Raw genomic sequence first — 17,245 nt, 5'->3', positions numbered from 1 at the left:
AATCCGATGCTGTGGATTATGCCACTGGGGGAAAGAAAAACACTGGTTTTTTGGGGATACGATCTGCCATAGTATCCAAGATAATATTAATTAACATCAATAACTGGCATTGCCATTAACACTTTCCGGAGACGCTAAAGACGCACTCTTTTACAAATTTCACATCGTAGATCGTAGTGCGCATTGTGGTTCTTTTCAGACTGTACATCTTCTCTAAATGTCATCAGAAAGAGCACAGCAAGACCGGCCAACAATCTTTTAAACAATCTGACCTCGAGAATGGTAAACCAATGAGTCGTAAACCAATTTCAATTAATTGGCCGTGGCATGCAGACGCTAAAGAAGAATGGGTACTTAGAGTGCAAGGAAAGACTTAAATACAAAGTTCATTTGGTTTTAAATGATGTAGTGATAAATGATAATGACTGATTAAAAAATGTTTGCCAATCTTTCATGACTCTGATAGCCTGTCAAACATGAAAAGAAGGAAAAAAGATTATATACCTCCAGTACGGATGGTTTCTGGTGCATGTTCGTTGATTAAGGTTGTAACCTCATCTAAGAGTCGAGTGCCCAGCACGGAATAGTCGGGACACAAGCGAATCATGTGACTTATGTCTTCACAAGACGGTGCTGCATTTACGGTTAAGTCACTGTATTCTTTCCCTGAAATGTCTGAATACAACACCATATTATGGATTTGAACCACAAAACTTGTCCATTGAATACATATCACTCCTTTTAGTTTTATCTAAAACGTCAATTCTCCAACCAAGAGAGAGAGATTTGAAACCCATTATAAAAACACTGCTCTATAAATTTCATTTGGATTTCTGTCTCTTTCTGCAGGATAAAAAGAGAAACGGTACGTGACCAGCTTGAAGAACATTAAAACAATTTTCTTACTACTGCAAAGCTAACTGAATAATTAAACAAGTAGGCATTTGAAACGAATGAAAACAGACAGACAATACAAAAAATATACCTTCACCAGTGCAGTGAACGATGAGAGAGTTCAAGATGATACTGGCCAAAAATTCAGTTACCTAATTGGATAAAATGTTGCAGTTGTCAGAGATTAAGCCCGCAAAATAATAGAACTGCAAACTGGATAATACACAAATATTTTCATCAAATATTTTGATGTTTTATAAAATTGCGCTAAAAATTTATTACTTTATAAACTTTTTTTATTCATCATAATCATTTCTGAGCTTCAAACAGAAACCTTTAATTTATATGACTATTCAACTGGTTATCTACCAACCACTCAATACACATTCAACTCCAACTTCCAATTCTTCACACCCAAATTATTATGATTAGGAAGATTTAATGTTAAGTTGTCGACAAACTCAACTGGGATATCATGTCTCAGCATAGCAACTCAAAATGTTACCTCTACAGAATCAAGTTGAACGGCTTTAATATAACCCTCCATCATTTTATAGCGGCTGTCAAATCCAGAAAGTAACAACGAATGGAGCACCTTCAGGGGCTTCTTTTTCACAATTTCCTCGTAATCTTGCCCTAGTGTCTGGAATAGATGATAACTAACTCGGTAAACTCAGAAAATTGAACAACAGAGATCAAAGGCTGACTGAAAGGGAATTATAAAAAAAACTTGTGTCAAAAAGTACAATTCAGCTAACTTTTCCTGAAAAAATGATGGCGCCCAGACTTGAGATGAAACGACTTTTAAGCACAGTGTGAGAAACAAATCAAGACACTTGAAATATTACACGTAATAGTACAAAAAATAGTTTGACCGGGTATTCGCCGTTCGGACAATTTCTATATTCATGTAATGGCTGTAAGACTTGTAGAGGACAGTGATCAAACGCACCAGAAATGCTGTGTATGTTGTTCTTGTACCTGAAAATAGCAAATGTTTGTGATTTCAAGAGTTTAGTGATGGACAGGCATCTGAGCGCAAAGAATGATATAGGAGGGATGGCCAATTTTGGTCGATTTCGGACAAGTCCGGTGCTGAGCCGCTCTTCACCAAAAAATCACTAATGGGGCAGACCAGTTCAAAACCATCCACCTAGTACAGTGAAAGCCCTAGGTTTCTTTTAACACAATCTCGCTTGAAATAAGTCGAAAACCTTTAGAGTTAGTCCTCCAATCAAGAAATCCCGCCATCAAAGCTCGATAGATACGTAACTGGACTTTCGTGCCAGCTAAAATGGCCAGGCTGATTGTTCGATCAGTCGGGGTACGAGCAGTCTTCCAGTTGATCGTTCTTTCTTGTCATTGTATTATGTGCTAAGCTGGGCATCTGTTGCCAAACCGTTAAAATAACTAATGATTACAAAGTACTTCAGTATTATCAAAAACTTCAACAAAATGGCTCTTACCAGCCCAATTTGAGAGTGAAAGCTTCAAGCCTTTGTTATTGGACAGTAGGCGTCATATGTGCACATTATTGCCACACATTTCATCAACTAAGTTAAATACTGTTTTTTTTTTAAATAAAAATTTTGTCATAGTTTTGATTAATTGATCATATATACTCATATATACTCTAACTTAACATGTGTTACTCCCACTTCACGGTTGTCCAATTTTGTTAGTCACCCGTATGAATACAGACCAAACTGGATCCTTTCAGTCCTATTACCATTACTAGTTGCTTTACAAAATAAAATTTGTCAGGACTCAAGAATCAACAGCCAAACGTCAATGAATGCAGAGGAGTGCTTCAGACTTGTACATCTTACTGGTAAAGGAAAACCTTTAGGTTGGCGGTATTTGACACTTTGACCTATTTATCCGACTTGGAAAACATCGAATGTCCTTCAGTTGAACCGATTGTTTTGGAATGTTGGCGTCTAACAGATTATTTGAAAGAGACAAATATCATTTCCTAGTCACGAGAAAGTTTATTGGGAATTCGCCACATGAAATTCTACGTCAGAAAACGGTGGCACGTTAGGTGGCTCTTACTGACATTAAGTTTGATTTTGCGGACAGCATTGTTAAACTCCGGCAACGAGTAAAGTAAGTCCAAAACGTCTATCTTCCCTGAGTCATTAACGAAAACATACATTGAAGTGTCTTCGCATCATTCGCAAATGTTTTTTTAGAAAACATTTTTCTTCGTCTGGGTTTTTACTATTTTTCTCTTCATTCAAAGTTTCATTTTATTCTTGGTCCTGTCCCTTGTTCCTCCTGTTCCTTCACTGTTCTCCCGAAACGTTGGCTGTGGGTGATTTACTCTCACAAAGTGTTTTAATATTGGTTCATATAACCTCTATTTTTTTTAAGAAAAAGAAAAAAAAAGAAGAAGCAGCGCTTGAATGCCGTTTTGCTTTATTCCAAATTTACATTATAAATAGTCAGCGAGTGGGCTTTACGAGAGAGAAGAGTGCACGTTACATAAGCAACAGGTACAAGCCATAAAATAAATATCTTACCTGTGCAACTTTGTAGCAGGTGATGACACAGGAACAACACCTCTTTCCCTGCTTACTGTGAAAAGCCAGGCTTTCCATGGTAGTGATGATATCTTCAACTTTGACCCAATCAGATGAAGAAACGGAGTCGTGACGCTCGTTTGGAGTCTTTTCCGTGAAAGACGATGAGAAAATAAAACTACCAGACCGGGTGAATGGGCTAGCTCTTCCAAGGCTTTCACGTCTCTGAGCATTTCTGGTGAGAAGGCTTTTTACATGGACATCTAAGGTGTCCATGGAACGTGTTCCTTGAGCCAAGTGAATGCAAGACTAATGCAGAGTTAAGACAGGTATGTTAATACAAGCCCTAACGAATATAAACCTCTTTGTCTTTTAAGTATTTAGTGTGGCTTTAATCCATTTGTGAAAGTTTTAGAAGTGCATGAAACTATTTCTATATGTCAATTTCAAGCTTTGCTACCAATAGAAATCGCACTGAAACGAGGAGCATGGGGGAGGGGAGAGCTGTGCCCTCCATCTCCTCATGACACAGAAAACAGCAACCAATAACAAAAGGAGAGAGCTTCTCTAGAATCACTTGCTGAAGACAAGGATGTAAGGACTTTTAACACTGTTAGCCAGCTAAGCCAGCACAAGAAAGATTGATTTTAAATTAACATTTCCTTCTTCTCGCTGATAAGTTGACAATGAGAGGTCTTACCATGACCACGTCTAATGCTAAACAACTGTGATTGAATAAACTTGCAAGCCATTGCGCCTGGCTCACATGACAATGTTCCAACAGGCAACCGATGATATTTTCCAACGCTCGGATTTCCTATCAAACCAAATCAAAACAACGGGAAAAGTAAGTAGGTACTTAATTCACCGCCAAGATACCAAATTCTTCAGAAAATTGGAAAATAATGAAAATAAGCTCAAAAGTTGCAGCAGTTTGTGGCAGAATAAAAGGCAAAAAAAAGGAAAGGTTGATGAATCCTAAACATAAATAAAATGCATTTTTAAAATGTCCACACAAATCGTCAATAAACCATAACAATGTTGAAAAAAAAGGTATTGATGCACATCTCTTTAGTATAAATTTTTCTGTAACCTTGTCGGTTTCCAGTGGACATTCACCGTGAGGTTGTCCTTCAGCAGTATCCTCTTGTATTAGTTCTTTCAAATCAACAGCTTTGAGAGGAATCAAAACTTTGCTGTTTGTTTTGACTTCGCTTGATAATTCCAGTTCCATTTCGTGCGAAAGAAATTCTAGATGGCTAACAGATCTGGTTAAACTGCCCTAAAAGGGGAAAAAGAGCATGAATGTAATAAGGCACAAAAGAGTTTGACCACTTTCACTTTTTGGAACTCATCCACAGAGCATGCGTTGAAGGAAATTCTTTAGCTCAAGAATAAGCACCATAGGTTCGCAAAGTTATACTTCCGAGCATATAAGCACCTGTCAGAGCAATTGGTCCACCCTTGAATGCCCCTTCCTCTCTCTGGTCTATTTGTAGTACCCACATGATATTCTCCTTCAAAGATAAGTTATCTCCAGTTATTGAACACCTATACAATTTGCAAGTTCTTCTCTCTATAAATGAGTCTGAGATTTTTTTATAAAGTCAGTTCGCTACACAATCCGATCTTTCCACTAAAGAAGCAAGATTGTTTTGCAATATGTATACTGTTAAAGAGACTGTAAGAGTAAGTTTTTAGAAATTTCTCTACATGCGTACAGGAACTTTCTACTGTCATAGCATGTAACTTTCTTTAAAATTCTACTGGGTTATGTAGTTATGATGTCATACTACCAAAGACTTGTGTTGTAAGCTTCTGAAATGTTCTAAAATACTTTGTAAATGTACAAAGAAAAAAAGGACTTTTATTAGCAGTGACCAATTGCCTGGAATGCTATACCGAGAGAGTTACTGTGATACACTTCAGAGATCTTCAGAGATTGTGCATTCCAGGGGAATTTGAGACAATTGAGAGATTGTGTCAGTGGCGAAATAAGTTATAGTCTTTAGTGGGCTTAAGTGAGTTTAATAAGAATAATTACTGCCAGTAGTGCGTTTAGGAGTCGCTCCTTAATAAGAATATTATGAGTTGTTTAATAAAGTTGTTTGGTTTGTAGGAGTATAGTGTTCTGTCTGTCTACTCTATTAAGGTAGATGTAAAGAAAAAGGTGCACTCTAAAGTTAGTGTGAGGAATGACTTTACCGTGTTCACTGATGTGACTTCGTTTAAGAACTTTTATGATCCCAAGGTTTGAAAACACTCACAGGGACATCCTACATACTGTTTTAAATTTCAACTGTATTTAGGCTTAAATAAGTTTTCAATATGTTCAGCCATATGTCTAAAACTAAGAAATAATCGCAAAATATTTTACGGACATATGCAGCGTGAATTTCCTCTAACAATTATTATGGCTCGTATCACAGTCCTTGTGTAATTCATTTGAGATTTTATACCTCTTTCTCAATCTCTGCTCGTATCTTATACAGCCAGCGTTTCTTTTGAAGATCTTCCAGCTCCACCAATGGTCTTGGTTGCTGGTTAGAGGAGGGATTTGAAAACCACTTCACAGCTATCCCAACAAGCATAGCGCGTTCACTAAATGACAATTCAGTATCGCTAGCTTGGTTCTGCAAGGTAAAGTAATAAATCAGATATTTTTATCCACCGACTTTGGCCATTTTAACTTCGGCCATCCAAACAGTTAGCAGTTCAAAAGATTGGTACAGTTGTATCCTAATACATTCAGAAGGGTTTCCACCCTCCTTTCAGCTCTTCTTAGCTATCGGTTTTAAAATCCATCAAGTCATTTGTAATCATGATAAAAGTTATGGCCCTTGATGAAAAAGTGCAACAAATGGGACGTGATTTAACTGACAGATGACTTCACGCTGTAGTTGAAAGTACTGCACTTGTGTGAGAATCATAAAATATGCCTTACAGACCAAGCGTGATTGCAAAATTTCAGTATTACAGGAATTTTCCTCAAATATACTTTAAAATTGTGATTATAAACTCTTGTCTAATAACACCTATGGACCGATAAGAGCACGCGAAGTGTCTCAACTACTTCTCATATTAAGTTATGAATTGGAAAATTTCATTTTTTTGCATTCGTGGTCCATAAGGTAAAATTACAAAGAAGGTAATATCTAGCCCCCTTGAAAGAGCAGGCTCGGTCAATAACTGACTTTTTCCCACAAGAGCAGTAAATTGAATCACATATTCACAAAACTTATCGCTCCTTTTTCACTTTCATTTTTCTGCATTCAAGATGAACGGATACTTTGTTTGGTGAACCCATTTCTGTAAAGGCTGGCGGAGCAAGACAAAAGAAATGTTGTTCACCTCAAAGAATGAGCCTGCAGTGTCTGCCTTACAACCATTGTCTTTGAAGCACTTTTCTGCTCTGTGCCAGAAAGCCAGTCTTCCCTGCTCTATTTCCCACAACATGGAATTCTTGGCAATTTCTAAGTCAGCATCAACCTACAGCCGAAAAGTAGAAATGTAGGGAAGTGTAAGGTCTGTTGGAGGTGTTGACGTATAACAGACTCAGACTGCTATCATTTTGACTACGTTTAGCATTACTTTGAAGACTTCATCATAAATAACAGGAATATCACAAAATTGAAGGATCAATGTGTATTTATTTGATGAACACTTCATTGTGCCTAAAGCAGGATGTGCAGTTACATGACCTAACTCTTTCCAGAATTCACAGTCTTGAAAGGCTGGGTTTAAGAAGTCAAGATCAAATTTTGACTAGTTATAGACCTTGTTGAGCCACCTTTATCCCTGCGAGCCCCTTCTACCAGTAAGCATGTTTTTTTTTTCAAAAAGATAAGGAAAAAATTATGCCATTTTGCATTCAAAGTGTGGTAATGCTACTGAGGTCTTCTCACCTGTTTGATTGTAATGTGATCATTCGACAAGCCCATCAATTCAGCATACCTTCTGGCCTTTGCAAACTGTTTAGTGTTGAGCAGGGAGCCAAGTACTCTTTCCTTCTCAGCTTGGCTGTCAGCTTCATCTCCCTGCTCCACCATTACCTCAAGTCTTATGTTCGTATTTGTGCCGTGAAGAAGTTTACTCACTTCGTGGAGCTCACAATAAGCGGGTACTAAAATACAAATCAAAACAGAACCAAAGTATGTAAACAAAGGGGCTACATATTTATAATATCTGGCTTCAAATCTAATTGTCTCAGATTCAAAAAAGATGTCCTCTTGGAAGTGGATGTATATTCTAATAGAGCTTACCATCCTGTTAGAGCTAGACAATTTTTCATCATTTTCTAACTCTAGGTGTGCTTTTTCTTCAAAGAAAAAGGAAACGTTCAGAGGGGCTCAAAGATTTTTTACCCTGTGAATATCATCTCTTCCTTATGCCCTACAAGTTAAGTGATCAAGACAAACCTTTACACTCAAAGTTTCGTCCAAACTTGCTTGCTGCTAGAATTGCAAGTAAATGGCCCTGTTGGTGGGCATTGTCACAGCGTGAGAGCATATGCTTCGTGACTTGACAAGTCAGTTCTTCCAGCCATTTCAAACTTCCAATCTTGAGTGCAGCCTCGTGTTTGTCGGCAATGGCTTTCAATGATAACTACAAAGTGAGTTTATCATTTATCAACACAACTAATTTCAAGTAATAGTAACAACTACTCACATTAGGGAACATGGTGACAAGGGCATTGTCAACGCTTCTAGTTTAAACAGGTAGAATTTTTGAATAATGATGAACTTGAGCACTCATCAAGAAAATAAGCTTCTGAAGCTAGATTAATCTTCGCATATAAGGGTAATCACAACAGTCACCGATAATCTCTTTCTCAAAGTCAAACAGTGCGAAATTTGAGTATCTTATGGATTGAACAACAGAAAATGATACAAAAATATGATGACGGGGTCCGAAAGGCGCCTAAGCAAAATGAAATAAGACTTAGCTTCAAGCAAACTTTATCAAAAAGAAAAACTGGGATTTGTAAGGATCAAGAGGAGAATGAGAGAGAAGATGAGCAACTCAAGCAACCAAGCAAGGGTTGATAAAATCTTGTCTGGTCAACTATTTGCAAACACGGCAGGTCAAAAGTCATTGAGGTTCATTGGTTAACTTACGTCGTCTTATATTGCAACATAAGATAACATATTGTTATCTTATGTTGTCTCTTATATGTTATCTTAAATTGGTTATTTTATGTTATCTAACATAAGTGTCATGTTTGTCATGTTTGTGAAGGTCAAATATAGCACATAGAAAATACAAGTTAGAGATCACTTGAATCCTATGGAAAATTCAGTTTGCTAGTTCTCTGTTTCTAATTTTCACTCTGTTAAACCTGGTTTAACTAAACGTGTTTACCTGGTATGAATGGAACATAAGGTGGAACATGTAAGGAATGAAGGCCTAATTTTGGGCCCGATATGTACTACAAAAATGGCTCATCAATCAAAATTTGAACTACTGACGATTTCCTCTTAAGAATTTACCCATTTTAAGAGGCAAATATCCAGACTATTCTGTAACCTGAGGATAATAACTGTAGACTCTCATCATATTCTGCACAGTTTATCCAAGAGTTTACCATAGTGTCACTACGATGTTTTACAATTCATCAGAATCTCAAATTTCATGGTTCAATACAATTCTCAGTTCAAAATTCATTGTCATTTAAATACTAATAATATACATGAAACAATTACTCAGTTCTGATTGGTTAAGACAAATGCAGTTTTCAGGTAATTCAGTGCAGAAGAGAGTTAATTCAGTGCAGAGGAGAGTTAATTTAGAGCAAAGAAAGTAACAAACCAGACATTCTGATTGGTCAATAACCAAAGAAACTCACAGATAGCCAATCAAATGCGAGCCTTGGATGTCGCAACAAAATTTGAAAATTTGAAAATTTGCGAGCGAAGCAATGGCCGGCGTTTCAAGTAGGTTTTCTTTCGCCACTGCGGGTGAAAAACAGCTCAAACAACGAAAACACTCTAAAAAGCACTGCTTTAACCCAGCTTAATATTTTGCTCGAGCGATCCAACGCCGAAATGAAAAAGCAAACATGGTTAAACCTCGGAGACGACGATTCCATTTCATCGAAAGTGATTCGGACATAGACTGAACAATTCCTTGAACTGTTTAGCCGGACTTTGAACTTTTTTGCGCCTTAAAGATGTGAAGATACCATAGCATATTATTGTTTTGATCGTACGCAGTTGTTTTGACCGAACGCACGGTTTGAATAAATTATTTTTGCACTAGATGCGCGCGCTTTGCTTATGCTTACTTATGATAAGCTATCTCGTATTTTTCATGTATATTATTAACACGTAATCACGTAATTTTTCTCGTGCAATTTGGAATAAACAAGCACCTGTTAATTTTTTCAAAGACCAGTCTTAGTCTTTAAAAAAATTTACTCGTGCTTATTTATTCCAAATTGCACTAGAAATCATGTGATTACCTATAAAAATTCCACACCTGATTTATTATTATTATTATTATTACTATTATTATTATTATTACTACCACTCATTTTGAGATTTGAGTTTCTTTAAAGTAGTGCAGTGCTAGAAATGTGCTAAGCCACACAAATGTTCGTAATTCAACCTATTTTTAACCTACCTTGCGGTAAGTGTTCTTGAAAGAAGTCAAATATCCTTGACAAGTTTCATAGTCACGGAGCACCAAAAAGGTCTCGTGAAAACGAAAAAAGTTTAGAAGAGGACTGGCCTGACAAGCAACAATACAAAACATTCTTCAATAAGTATTACTCTGTATTTCCATGGATTTCAAATTCATTCTCGCAACTTCAAACCTAGCCAAGTTTTGTTAAAAAAAAAAAAATCCCCACTACCCTCTCAAGGTAGAGTTGCGGTTTTTTCAGGCCGTCCAATCTGCTTGTTCCCAATACTGAAAAGGAGGAAGTGGGAAATTCTTCCACAACTGTGACAAGGATTGTATCGTTAGTCCTACCTCTTCACACCTCATAAAACAGATTTCAGTTTTGGTCTTTATAGCCAGTCATAAGAGTCATAGCTCACCGGATCAAAGATGTAAAATGCCTTGGCCAGGGTGTGAGCAAGTGTCTCTCTCGTTTCAACAATTGCTAAAATGAGAGCTGTAAGGTCTCCCAGGGTCCAGTCATGCCACTGAAGTTCTGTTGAATTATAACATGCTTTCATTTAATATTTAGTAGATTACAGCAGTGATATTGACTTAAAGCCGGGATTTTAGGTGGTTTGCGATGCAATTCATGGTGGCTTAACTGGCGAATTTTGAAAATCAGTGCGAAGAAGATGACATTAGTGTACAACATTACCAAGAGTCAGTCTTTCAAGAAAAAGAACGACATGATTGAGATTATCTTAGGGTCCCTTTCAACAATTACAACAGGCGTTCCAGACTAATCCATTTAAAAATGACCAAACCTTTACTTATTAAGAATTTTTTTCACTTTACTCGGAGATTTCAAGCATTTTCATCTTTAACATGGATATAGTCCCATCTGGAAAAAGCCTAAGGTTCATCAAAACAGCCAGGACAGTTACAAATTTATTTCATTCTTGCCTCACATCATACACTGATCCACAAATTAACATCACGACACTACAGTCAGTGTAGATTCCTTCTACTGGGATTCATTTGTTTCGTCAAACATTCCTCTTACTTGTGCAGATATATTACTTAATATATGTATGTCAAACTCCAGCAGGACAGTCCAGTAAGCAATGACAAACTTTTTAATTGGTGACGTTATCGTACTGAACGATGAAGAAGTCTGGTCATTCAATACATAGTGAGCCTCCTTTAAACTTTGGCATCTATTAATAATTGTAATGTACTTTCCTTCGACTATTTTCAACACTCAAACAAAAGACAACAACAAAACACAAGTCTTGCGTGTAACATGTTAAACCAAATAAAAGTTAATGAACCTAATGAAACTAACACAATAAGATTGTTCATGCCTTAGGGCCATACGAAAAACATAAATGTAACAAATCATACTTTGTACATCCGAGGAGCCTCGCCGACGACTGCCTGTTAATGGAGTATTAAACGTTAGAGATGACAGTCTTGTCAGATGTTAGATAACAATCAAATAATTATATCATTGGTGACCATTCATTCAAAGGTAACAGAGTTAATATCTTCAGTCACTCCATATAATCTTCAACATAGTAAAACAATCCCATGTCTCTTTTTATCTACATCAATGGTGTAAGCACCTAAGGCGCTTACAGTGAAGTACGGTATTAGTTTATTAACAGTCCTCTACGTAATCTGCTGTAAGTGATGAATTGTATGATTAACTTAGTAATTTACCTAACGTGTAAGTGAGTGGTGCTAGTGTCTCCGTAACATATATGTATATAAATATATATTTATCACAGAAGCTTAAGTAATTCAACGGCAAAGAGGCTTAGATGTTATGTTATGTTATGTTGGTTTGGTTAACTGATACCCCAACTGATACGGCCAAGTCTTCAAAATGTGGTATACAATTCTTTGGTAATTTAGATCAAATCAGCAGGCACAATAACTCTAAGTAAGTGCACTAGAAGAGCTTTTAAAAGAGAAGGTGAGTGAGATTGTCAGCAATACATCCCTTCAAGAGAGGAGACTGTATTAAAAAAAAATTGCATATAGTTGTGCTCCATACCTGGGATAGACGCTACAGCAGGTTTCAAGACAGATGGGCACACAGTTGAGCAGAGCCAGGCGCAAAGGCAATCAAGTGGCCTGGAATCCTTTGAAGAACAATAAGGCTGCTTAAACCTCCTCTCAAATTCATCAACAAATATCAACGTATTCAAAAAACTTTAACAAAACGAAATCTTGTCGATAATGAAGGCGCTGGTTTTTGTATCCACTATAACCAGGTGACTCTTCTACATGATGTAAGACCACACAAACACCTTTTCAAAATACAAATGCCTAATCGAAGGAAGGCCAAGACCAACTTTAAACAACTGCGCTGCTTAATAGACCCTTCTCCTTAATGGTAGCTGAAAACCACTGAATATCAAACAACACAATAAATCTAAACCGGTTATACATGTATAAGTGTTATACCCCTCCCTTCCCCATTGATGAACCCCTCTTTCCATATGTCCAATTAAATGCTATCGTTTCCTCAATAGCAAGAATTGCACTTTTCAGTGTAACGTCTCGCTTTTTTTCCCGTGACAATTTGCTTTGCTTCAGACAACTTGAAGAGTAAAAATAAAGCATGACATACAATAAATCTATGAAACATTCTGATAATAATAGTATACCTTTGACAACTTTCTTTGGCGTTATTCTTGGCAAATAAAACTCCTACTAAGTAAGTCATGAGGGTTTCAAAATAAAATTTTCTCTTAAAATTTGGTTTGATAGAGTTCTTCGAAAAACACACAGATCATTTAATCCTACGCTAAAATGTAAAAATATCATTTCACCTGTTGCACACTCTCATTGCACTAAAACTCTTCTAAAGAAGCCATACCTGAAAGCATGTTGCAAGCACGGATAGCAGAGACCTTTGAAGCGTTATTGAATAGGCTAGTAAGCTCCTCCATGGAACTTCTGCTGATTGGCATTTGAACAGGATGTCAAAAAGATTATGTCGTACTTCATCGGCATCGAGGAGCTTTTCTTGAAAACAAATTGCACATAGAGTAAGTAAAAACATTGAAAGTATCATGCTAATGAAAGTTGTAAGGAAGTGATAGCCTTCTTAGCACATAACAAGGATTCCGTTTAGCAACTCTTTGTTTCAAAATACGAAACAAGTTTCCAACTATATAACCTCCCTTTAAGTTAACTAAGCCACTGACAACAAAGCATGAAAACTATGCCATAATTGCAGCCTCAATGACAGAATTTAGTCTTAACAACCTGAAAACCCAGCATCAAATGTATCATCCGCGTGATGTTCTATTTTCTTGTTCTCCAATTTCTTTTCATCGCCTTTTCTCGATATTCTACTGCTTTCCTCATCTTCCGCACTACTGCTGCATGATGGATGCACCACTTGTTCCTCCTTGACAGTTTCAGGTTGTGCAGCTGTTGTTGCTCTGAGACCCATGCGAGAGTAGAACTGAGCACGCACATCTCGAGATGGTGCCATGACCTTGGAATAAACATAACTCTGTAAGAGCTAGCTTATGCGATAGTTACCAATCCTCATTAAGAACTTGTCGCAAAGAATATTTGGCAAACAACACGCGAACAAAAACCTGAACCTTTGTAATAAATGAGAACTATTAATTATTGAAGTGAGTTATTAAGAACTTTACAGAGAGAAACTTCTCCATTTTGCATTCCCTATAACAACCACTATTCAGAGAGCACCCTCAAGAATGAAAAAATGTCAATCATTTCCAAGCCATATTCACGATCGCTAAAAATTGTTATAACTGTGCAAAGAAGAGTAGAAATAACGCGCGAATAGAGTACAAATATCCTGCGATATTGTATGGTTATTTGGACAGTTGGTTATATTGTACTGTAGGGCTTGTCAAAATACGGCACAACTCGTAAAAATTATCAGCCATACCACACACCAAAAGGTCTAATAAGATATATTTATGAGCCTTTTTCATTTTCAACATTTAAAAAACAAATTTAAATAAATTAAAAAATATACGAATAAAGTATCTTGGCCAATATCCAACCATTTTGACCTCCCTTTGGTCCAAACATGCATATTTCATGACACTGTGTAAAGACGTAACCCGAACTAGATACTCATGATAAAATACTAAATAAACAATATCCTCCTTTTGGCATGAAGATGTTCATGGACATTTGTCTGCAGACCTTACCTGTTCTGAGATCTGAAGAGTTTTCTGACAGCGAAGCTCAAGGAAAACTGTGAGCTTCGAGGAACAGATTATGTCCAAGGACAAATATAGATGTCAAGAATATTTTTGCCCTAAATGGAGGATATTGTGTTTACTATCCTTCAAATATTTATGAACATTCTACTGTTTGTTGGGTGGAATGTCTACTTTTCAGTGCTCTCTGGTACAGCATATTGAACAAACATATGTCGCTTCTTCTGTAGCTATAGCTAAACGCTCTCTCGTCTTCAATTAAATTTCAAATGAACACTTTTCTAACAATAGAAAGTTTGAAAATTGGGTTGCATCATTTGTAGCATATCCTTGGATGTTCCTCAGTTTCACTTAAGGCATATTCAACCACGTAGAGCATTTAGACCAATCGTTTGCGAGCATAAATATTTGATGGATTATGATAAAAAAAAACTACCCTACAGTCGCGAGAGACGAGAGATAGCCCACAAGGGCGAGTGGAATATATGTTTCATGAAAAACGTCTCAAAATATGAATGGTACATCTACCAACTTTCTTTTGTAAGACCAAATTAAAGGAATGTTTTAATGTACAAAAACACTTCTTGTTTAACTCGTCTTCTTGCATGCTCATGGTATTGTGGCTCGCAACCCGTGACAACTAAGCAAATTAAAACTCTTAAATTGCATTATTCAATGATCCAGTTTTTTATAGTGACACGTATTTGATATTCCTAAGTTCTAATATGGTGTAAAGATGCTATGAATACATTACATACAACCAAGAAAGTGACGTAGGATTAAAGGAGTTAGAAGCACACACTTCAAAATCAAATTCTAGAGGGAAGCCATGTTCCAGTAAAAGCAATCTTAAAAGCCGCTCGTGACTTCCTTGTTGCATGTTGACCTCGCAACATTCTCTTGTTGCCAGTTGCTGTAAGTTTGGGTTTTTCCAGTCTCGTTTATGAGATGACTGAGGTGAGAAGCTACACTTACTTTCTTTCTTTTCCATCACATTAGTTAAAAATTTCTTGTTGGGTATAATGAAACGTAAGTGTTTGAAAAACATATTAAATCAGTAGAAACTTGTTTTATTTTTTTATTGACGTTGCCAGTTTCCTTTTAGCATCCCGAGTCAAATTTTTGATGGCAGTGAACTCCTGAAGTTCCTCTCCTCTATGACATTTTTACACGAATGAGCAGATCTTCCACAAATATTTTTAGGTTTGTTTTAAAGCTGTCTCCCTGTGAGCAAAACGTTCAACATGAAATAACAAGGCTACCTGTTCTCCTGTCCTGACCAACTTTCTTTTCCGGGGTCGCCTCTTGCCAAGTTCACTGCTAGAGACATTCTCTACATTAATCAACTTGACATTTTCAAAGGCCAAAAGCAAATGTTCTTGGATGTAAGAGTTAGAGAAGTTGTGCTCAATGACATAGATCACCTGAAATTGAAAAGGCAGACTCTATGGCTCAAGCTTTAAACCAAAACATAATAGATTTAGCTTGCTAAAACAAATGAACGCCAATACAGCAGGAAAAAGGAACAGTGATGTTGAAACTCCAAAAATTCCAAAACAGTTGATGAAGAAATGGCTAACAAATCATGGCAGTCTTTAACCTGTTGTCGAATAAACCTTTTAACTATTAAATAACTTCTTCATGAGCAAAACCTTCCTGAATTTCAAACATTTTCAGCAGATATACAGCTTCTTTCGTGCTTCTGCTTTTGTAAATTAAAGACAAGCACTTTCCAGATACAAATCGCTTCTTAGTAAAACCTTCCTGAATTTCAAACATTTTCAGGAGACATACAGCATCTTAAAAACAAGCACTTCCCATATATAAATTGCTTTTAAGGGATTTTTGGAAATGATGTGGTAAAAGTACCTGCTCTTTTGGAACTTGACAAGCTTGTGCATGGCAAATAAATGGCAGCCACTTTTCTGCAACTGCACAATCCTGTAAGTATGCCACTGGAAATTCCATCTTGTGAACTCGACAGAATAGGACCACAAGACTCCACAGCTGGCCTGCTTCAAATGATGTCCTGCAGAAAATAATGAAGATAAAACAAACAGTTTACGAATCTTTAATTTAGAGTACAAAATAACGTTTTCATTTTCCCTTTGCAAAACACTTGTGTGTACTTGTGTGTACAGCTTAACTAACAGTTTTGGTTTTACTTTTCTTCTATGTATCTAATGCGGGTGAGGAACTGTTACCTATATGATCGTAAAAAGATTTCTGTGACACATAGCCAGGTAATAATCAAGATTCCTTCTGTTTCTAAGTTGAAAGCGACTTAACACCTCAGCAGAGTCCACTTCTTCACTCTGGTACGGAAATAAACTAGAGCATAGTCAAGTTTCTGGTAAAACAAGAGAAAATCTTTAACTCAACAGAAACCCCTCAAATGCTTGACCCTAAATGTATTAAGTGTGAGAATGACAGAGAGCTGCCATGTTGCCTTCGAAGCCTAAATTCTTGGTCAAGAGTGTCTGACTTGCAGCAGAGTCCAGGGAGGATGGTGGCCAATCAAGGCCATTTGTAGTCTAGAATGCTTGTGGCTCAGAGCTGTGGCGTAACCAAGAGAAACTGGAACTTACAATGTTACTCAGCAGGGGATCAAATGCACAATGAAAAACAGGCCGTTCAGGTAAACAACTTGATTAATGTGGGTTTTTTTATAATATCCAACTGTAAAGTTTTTTTTTGTATGTACAGGAGAAGGAAGATTTTCCTCTTGGTGTTACATAGGTATATTAACAGGTTTTAACTTACTTGTCCAAACAATCCTTACTGATGATATTTCTTGTAGCCGTTTTCAAAGCAACTAAAAGTCGTAAAGGCTTTTCACTGCCTTTTCCAGAACATGACAAAAGTTCTGATGCTGAAGGTAAGGAAACAAATTTCAAATGAAGAAAAGATCATCTGCATTGATAATTTGTTACTTCTTGGTTAAAATAATAGCGAAAGGAAGCTGTATTTATCATCAAGAATAAACAAGAAGTATGTCCATGA

At 36.8% G+C, this 17,245-nt stretch overlaps 1 protein-coding gene across 5 annotated transcripts in view; it reads right to left on the bottom strand.

Annotated features, from left to right (window-relative positions):
• Window positions 1-17,245, bottom strand: part of LOC113668485 (spatacsin) — a 43,595-nt gene that overhangs the window by 5,577 nt on the left and 20,773 nt on the right. For 3 of the 5 annotated variants that reach the window (XR_016185830.1, XM_027184380.2, XM_089203772.1), the window contains exons 25-43: window positions 17,006-17,114; window positions 16,112-16,271; window positions 15,505-15,666; window positions 13,302-13,536; window positions 12,910-13,058; window positions 12,082-12,169; window positions 11,427-11,459; window positions 10,460-10,575; window positions 10,041-10,148; window positions 7,838-8,024; window positions 7,325-7,542; window positions 6,771-6,908; window positions 5,879-6,052; window positions 4,513-4,701; window positions 4,120-4,236; window positions 3,420-3,728; window positions 1,400-1,537; window positions 986-1,046; window positions 505-675 (exon numbers count right to left, since the gene is read on the bottom strand). Coding sequence is in view for 3 of the 5 variants with exons in the window: in XM_027184380.2 (XP_027040181.2) it covers window positions 505-675; window positions 986-1,046; window positions 1,400-1,537; window positions 3,420-3,728; window positions 4,120-4,236; window positions 4,513-4,701; window positions 5,879-6,052; window positions 6,771-6,908; window positions 7,325-7,542; window positions 7,838-8,024; window positions 10,041-10,148; window positions 10,460-10,575; window positions 11,427-11,459; window positions 12,082-12,169; window positions 12,910-13,058; window positions 13,302-13,536; window positions 15,505-15,666; window positions 16,112-16,271; window positions 17,006-17,114 (2,862 nt within the window). In the remaining 2 variants the exon portion in view is untranslated. The remainder of the gene's footprint in view (window positions 1-504; window positions 676-985; window positions 1,047-1,399; window positions 1,538-3,419; window positions 3,729-4,119; window positions 4,237-4,512; window positions 4,702-5,878; window positions 6,053-6,770; window positions 6,909-7,324; window positions 7,543-7,837; window positions 8,025-10,040; window positions 10,149-10,459; window positions 10,576-11,426; window positions 11,460-12,081; window positions 12,170-12,909; window positions 13,059-13,301; window positions 13,537-15,504; window positions 15,667-16,111; window positions 16,272-17,005; window positions 17,115-17,245) is intronic. The other 2 variants (XR_016185831.1, XM_089203771.1) reach the window with 1 other exon arrangement.

The sequence above is a fragment of the Pocillopora damicornis genome, chromosome 4 (genome assembly GCF_964200805.1).
Source record: "Pocillopora damicornis chromosome 4, jaPocDami1.2, whole genome shotgun sequence".
In the NCBI taxonomy this organism is placed as follows: Eukaryota; Metazoa; Cnidaria; class Anthozoa; order Scleractinia; family Pocilloporidae; genus Pocillopora; species Pocillopora damicornis.
This window is presented reverse-complemented; position numbering and strand designations above follow the sequence as displayed.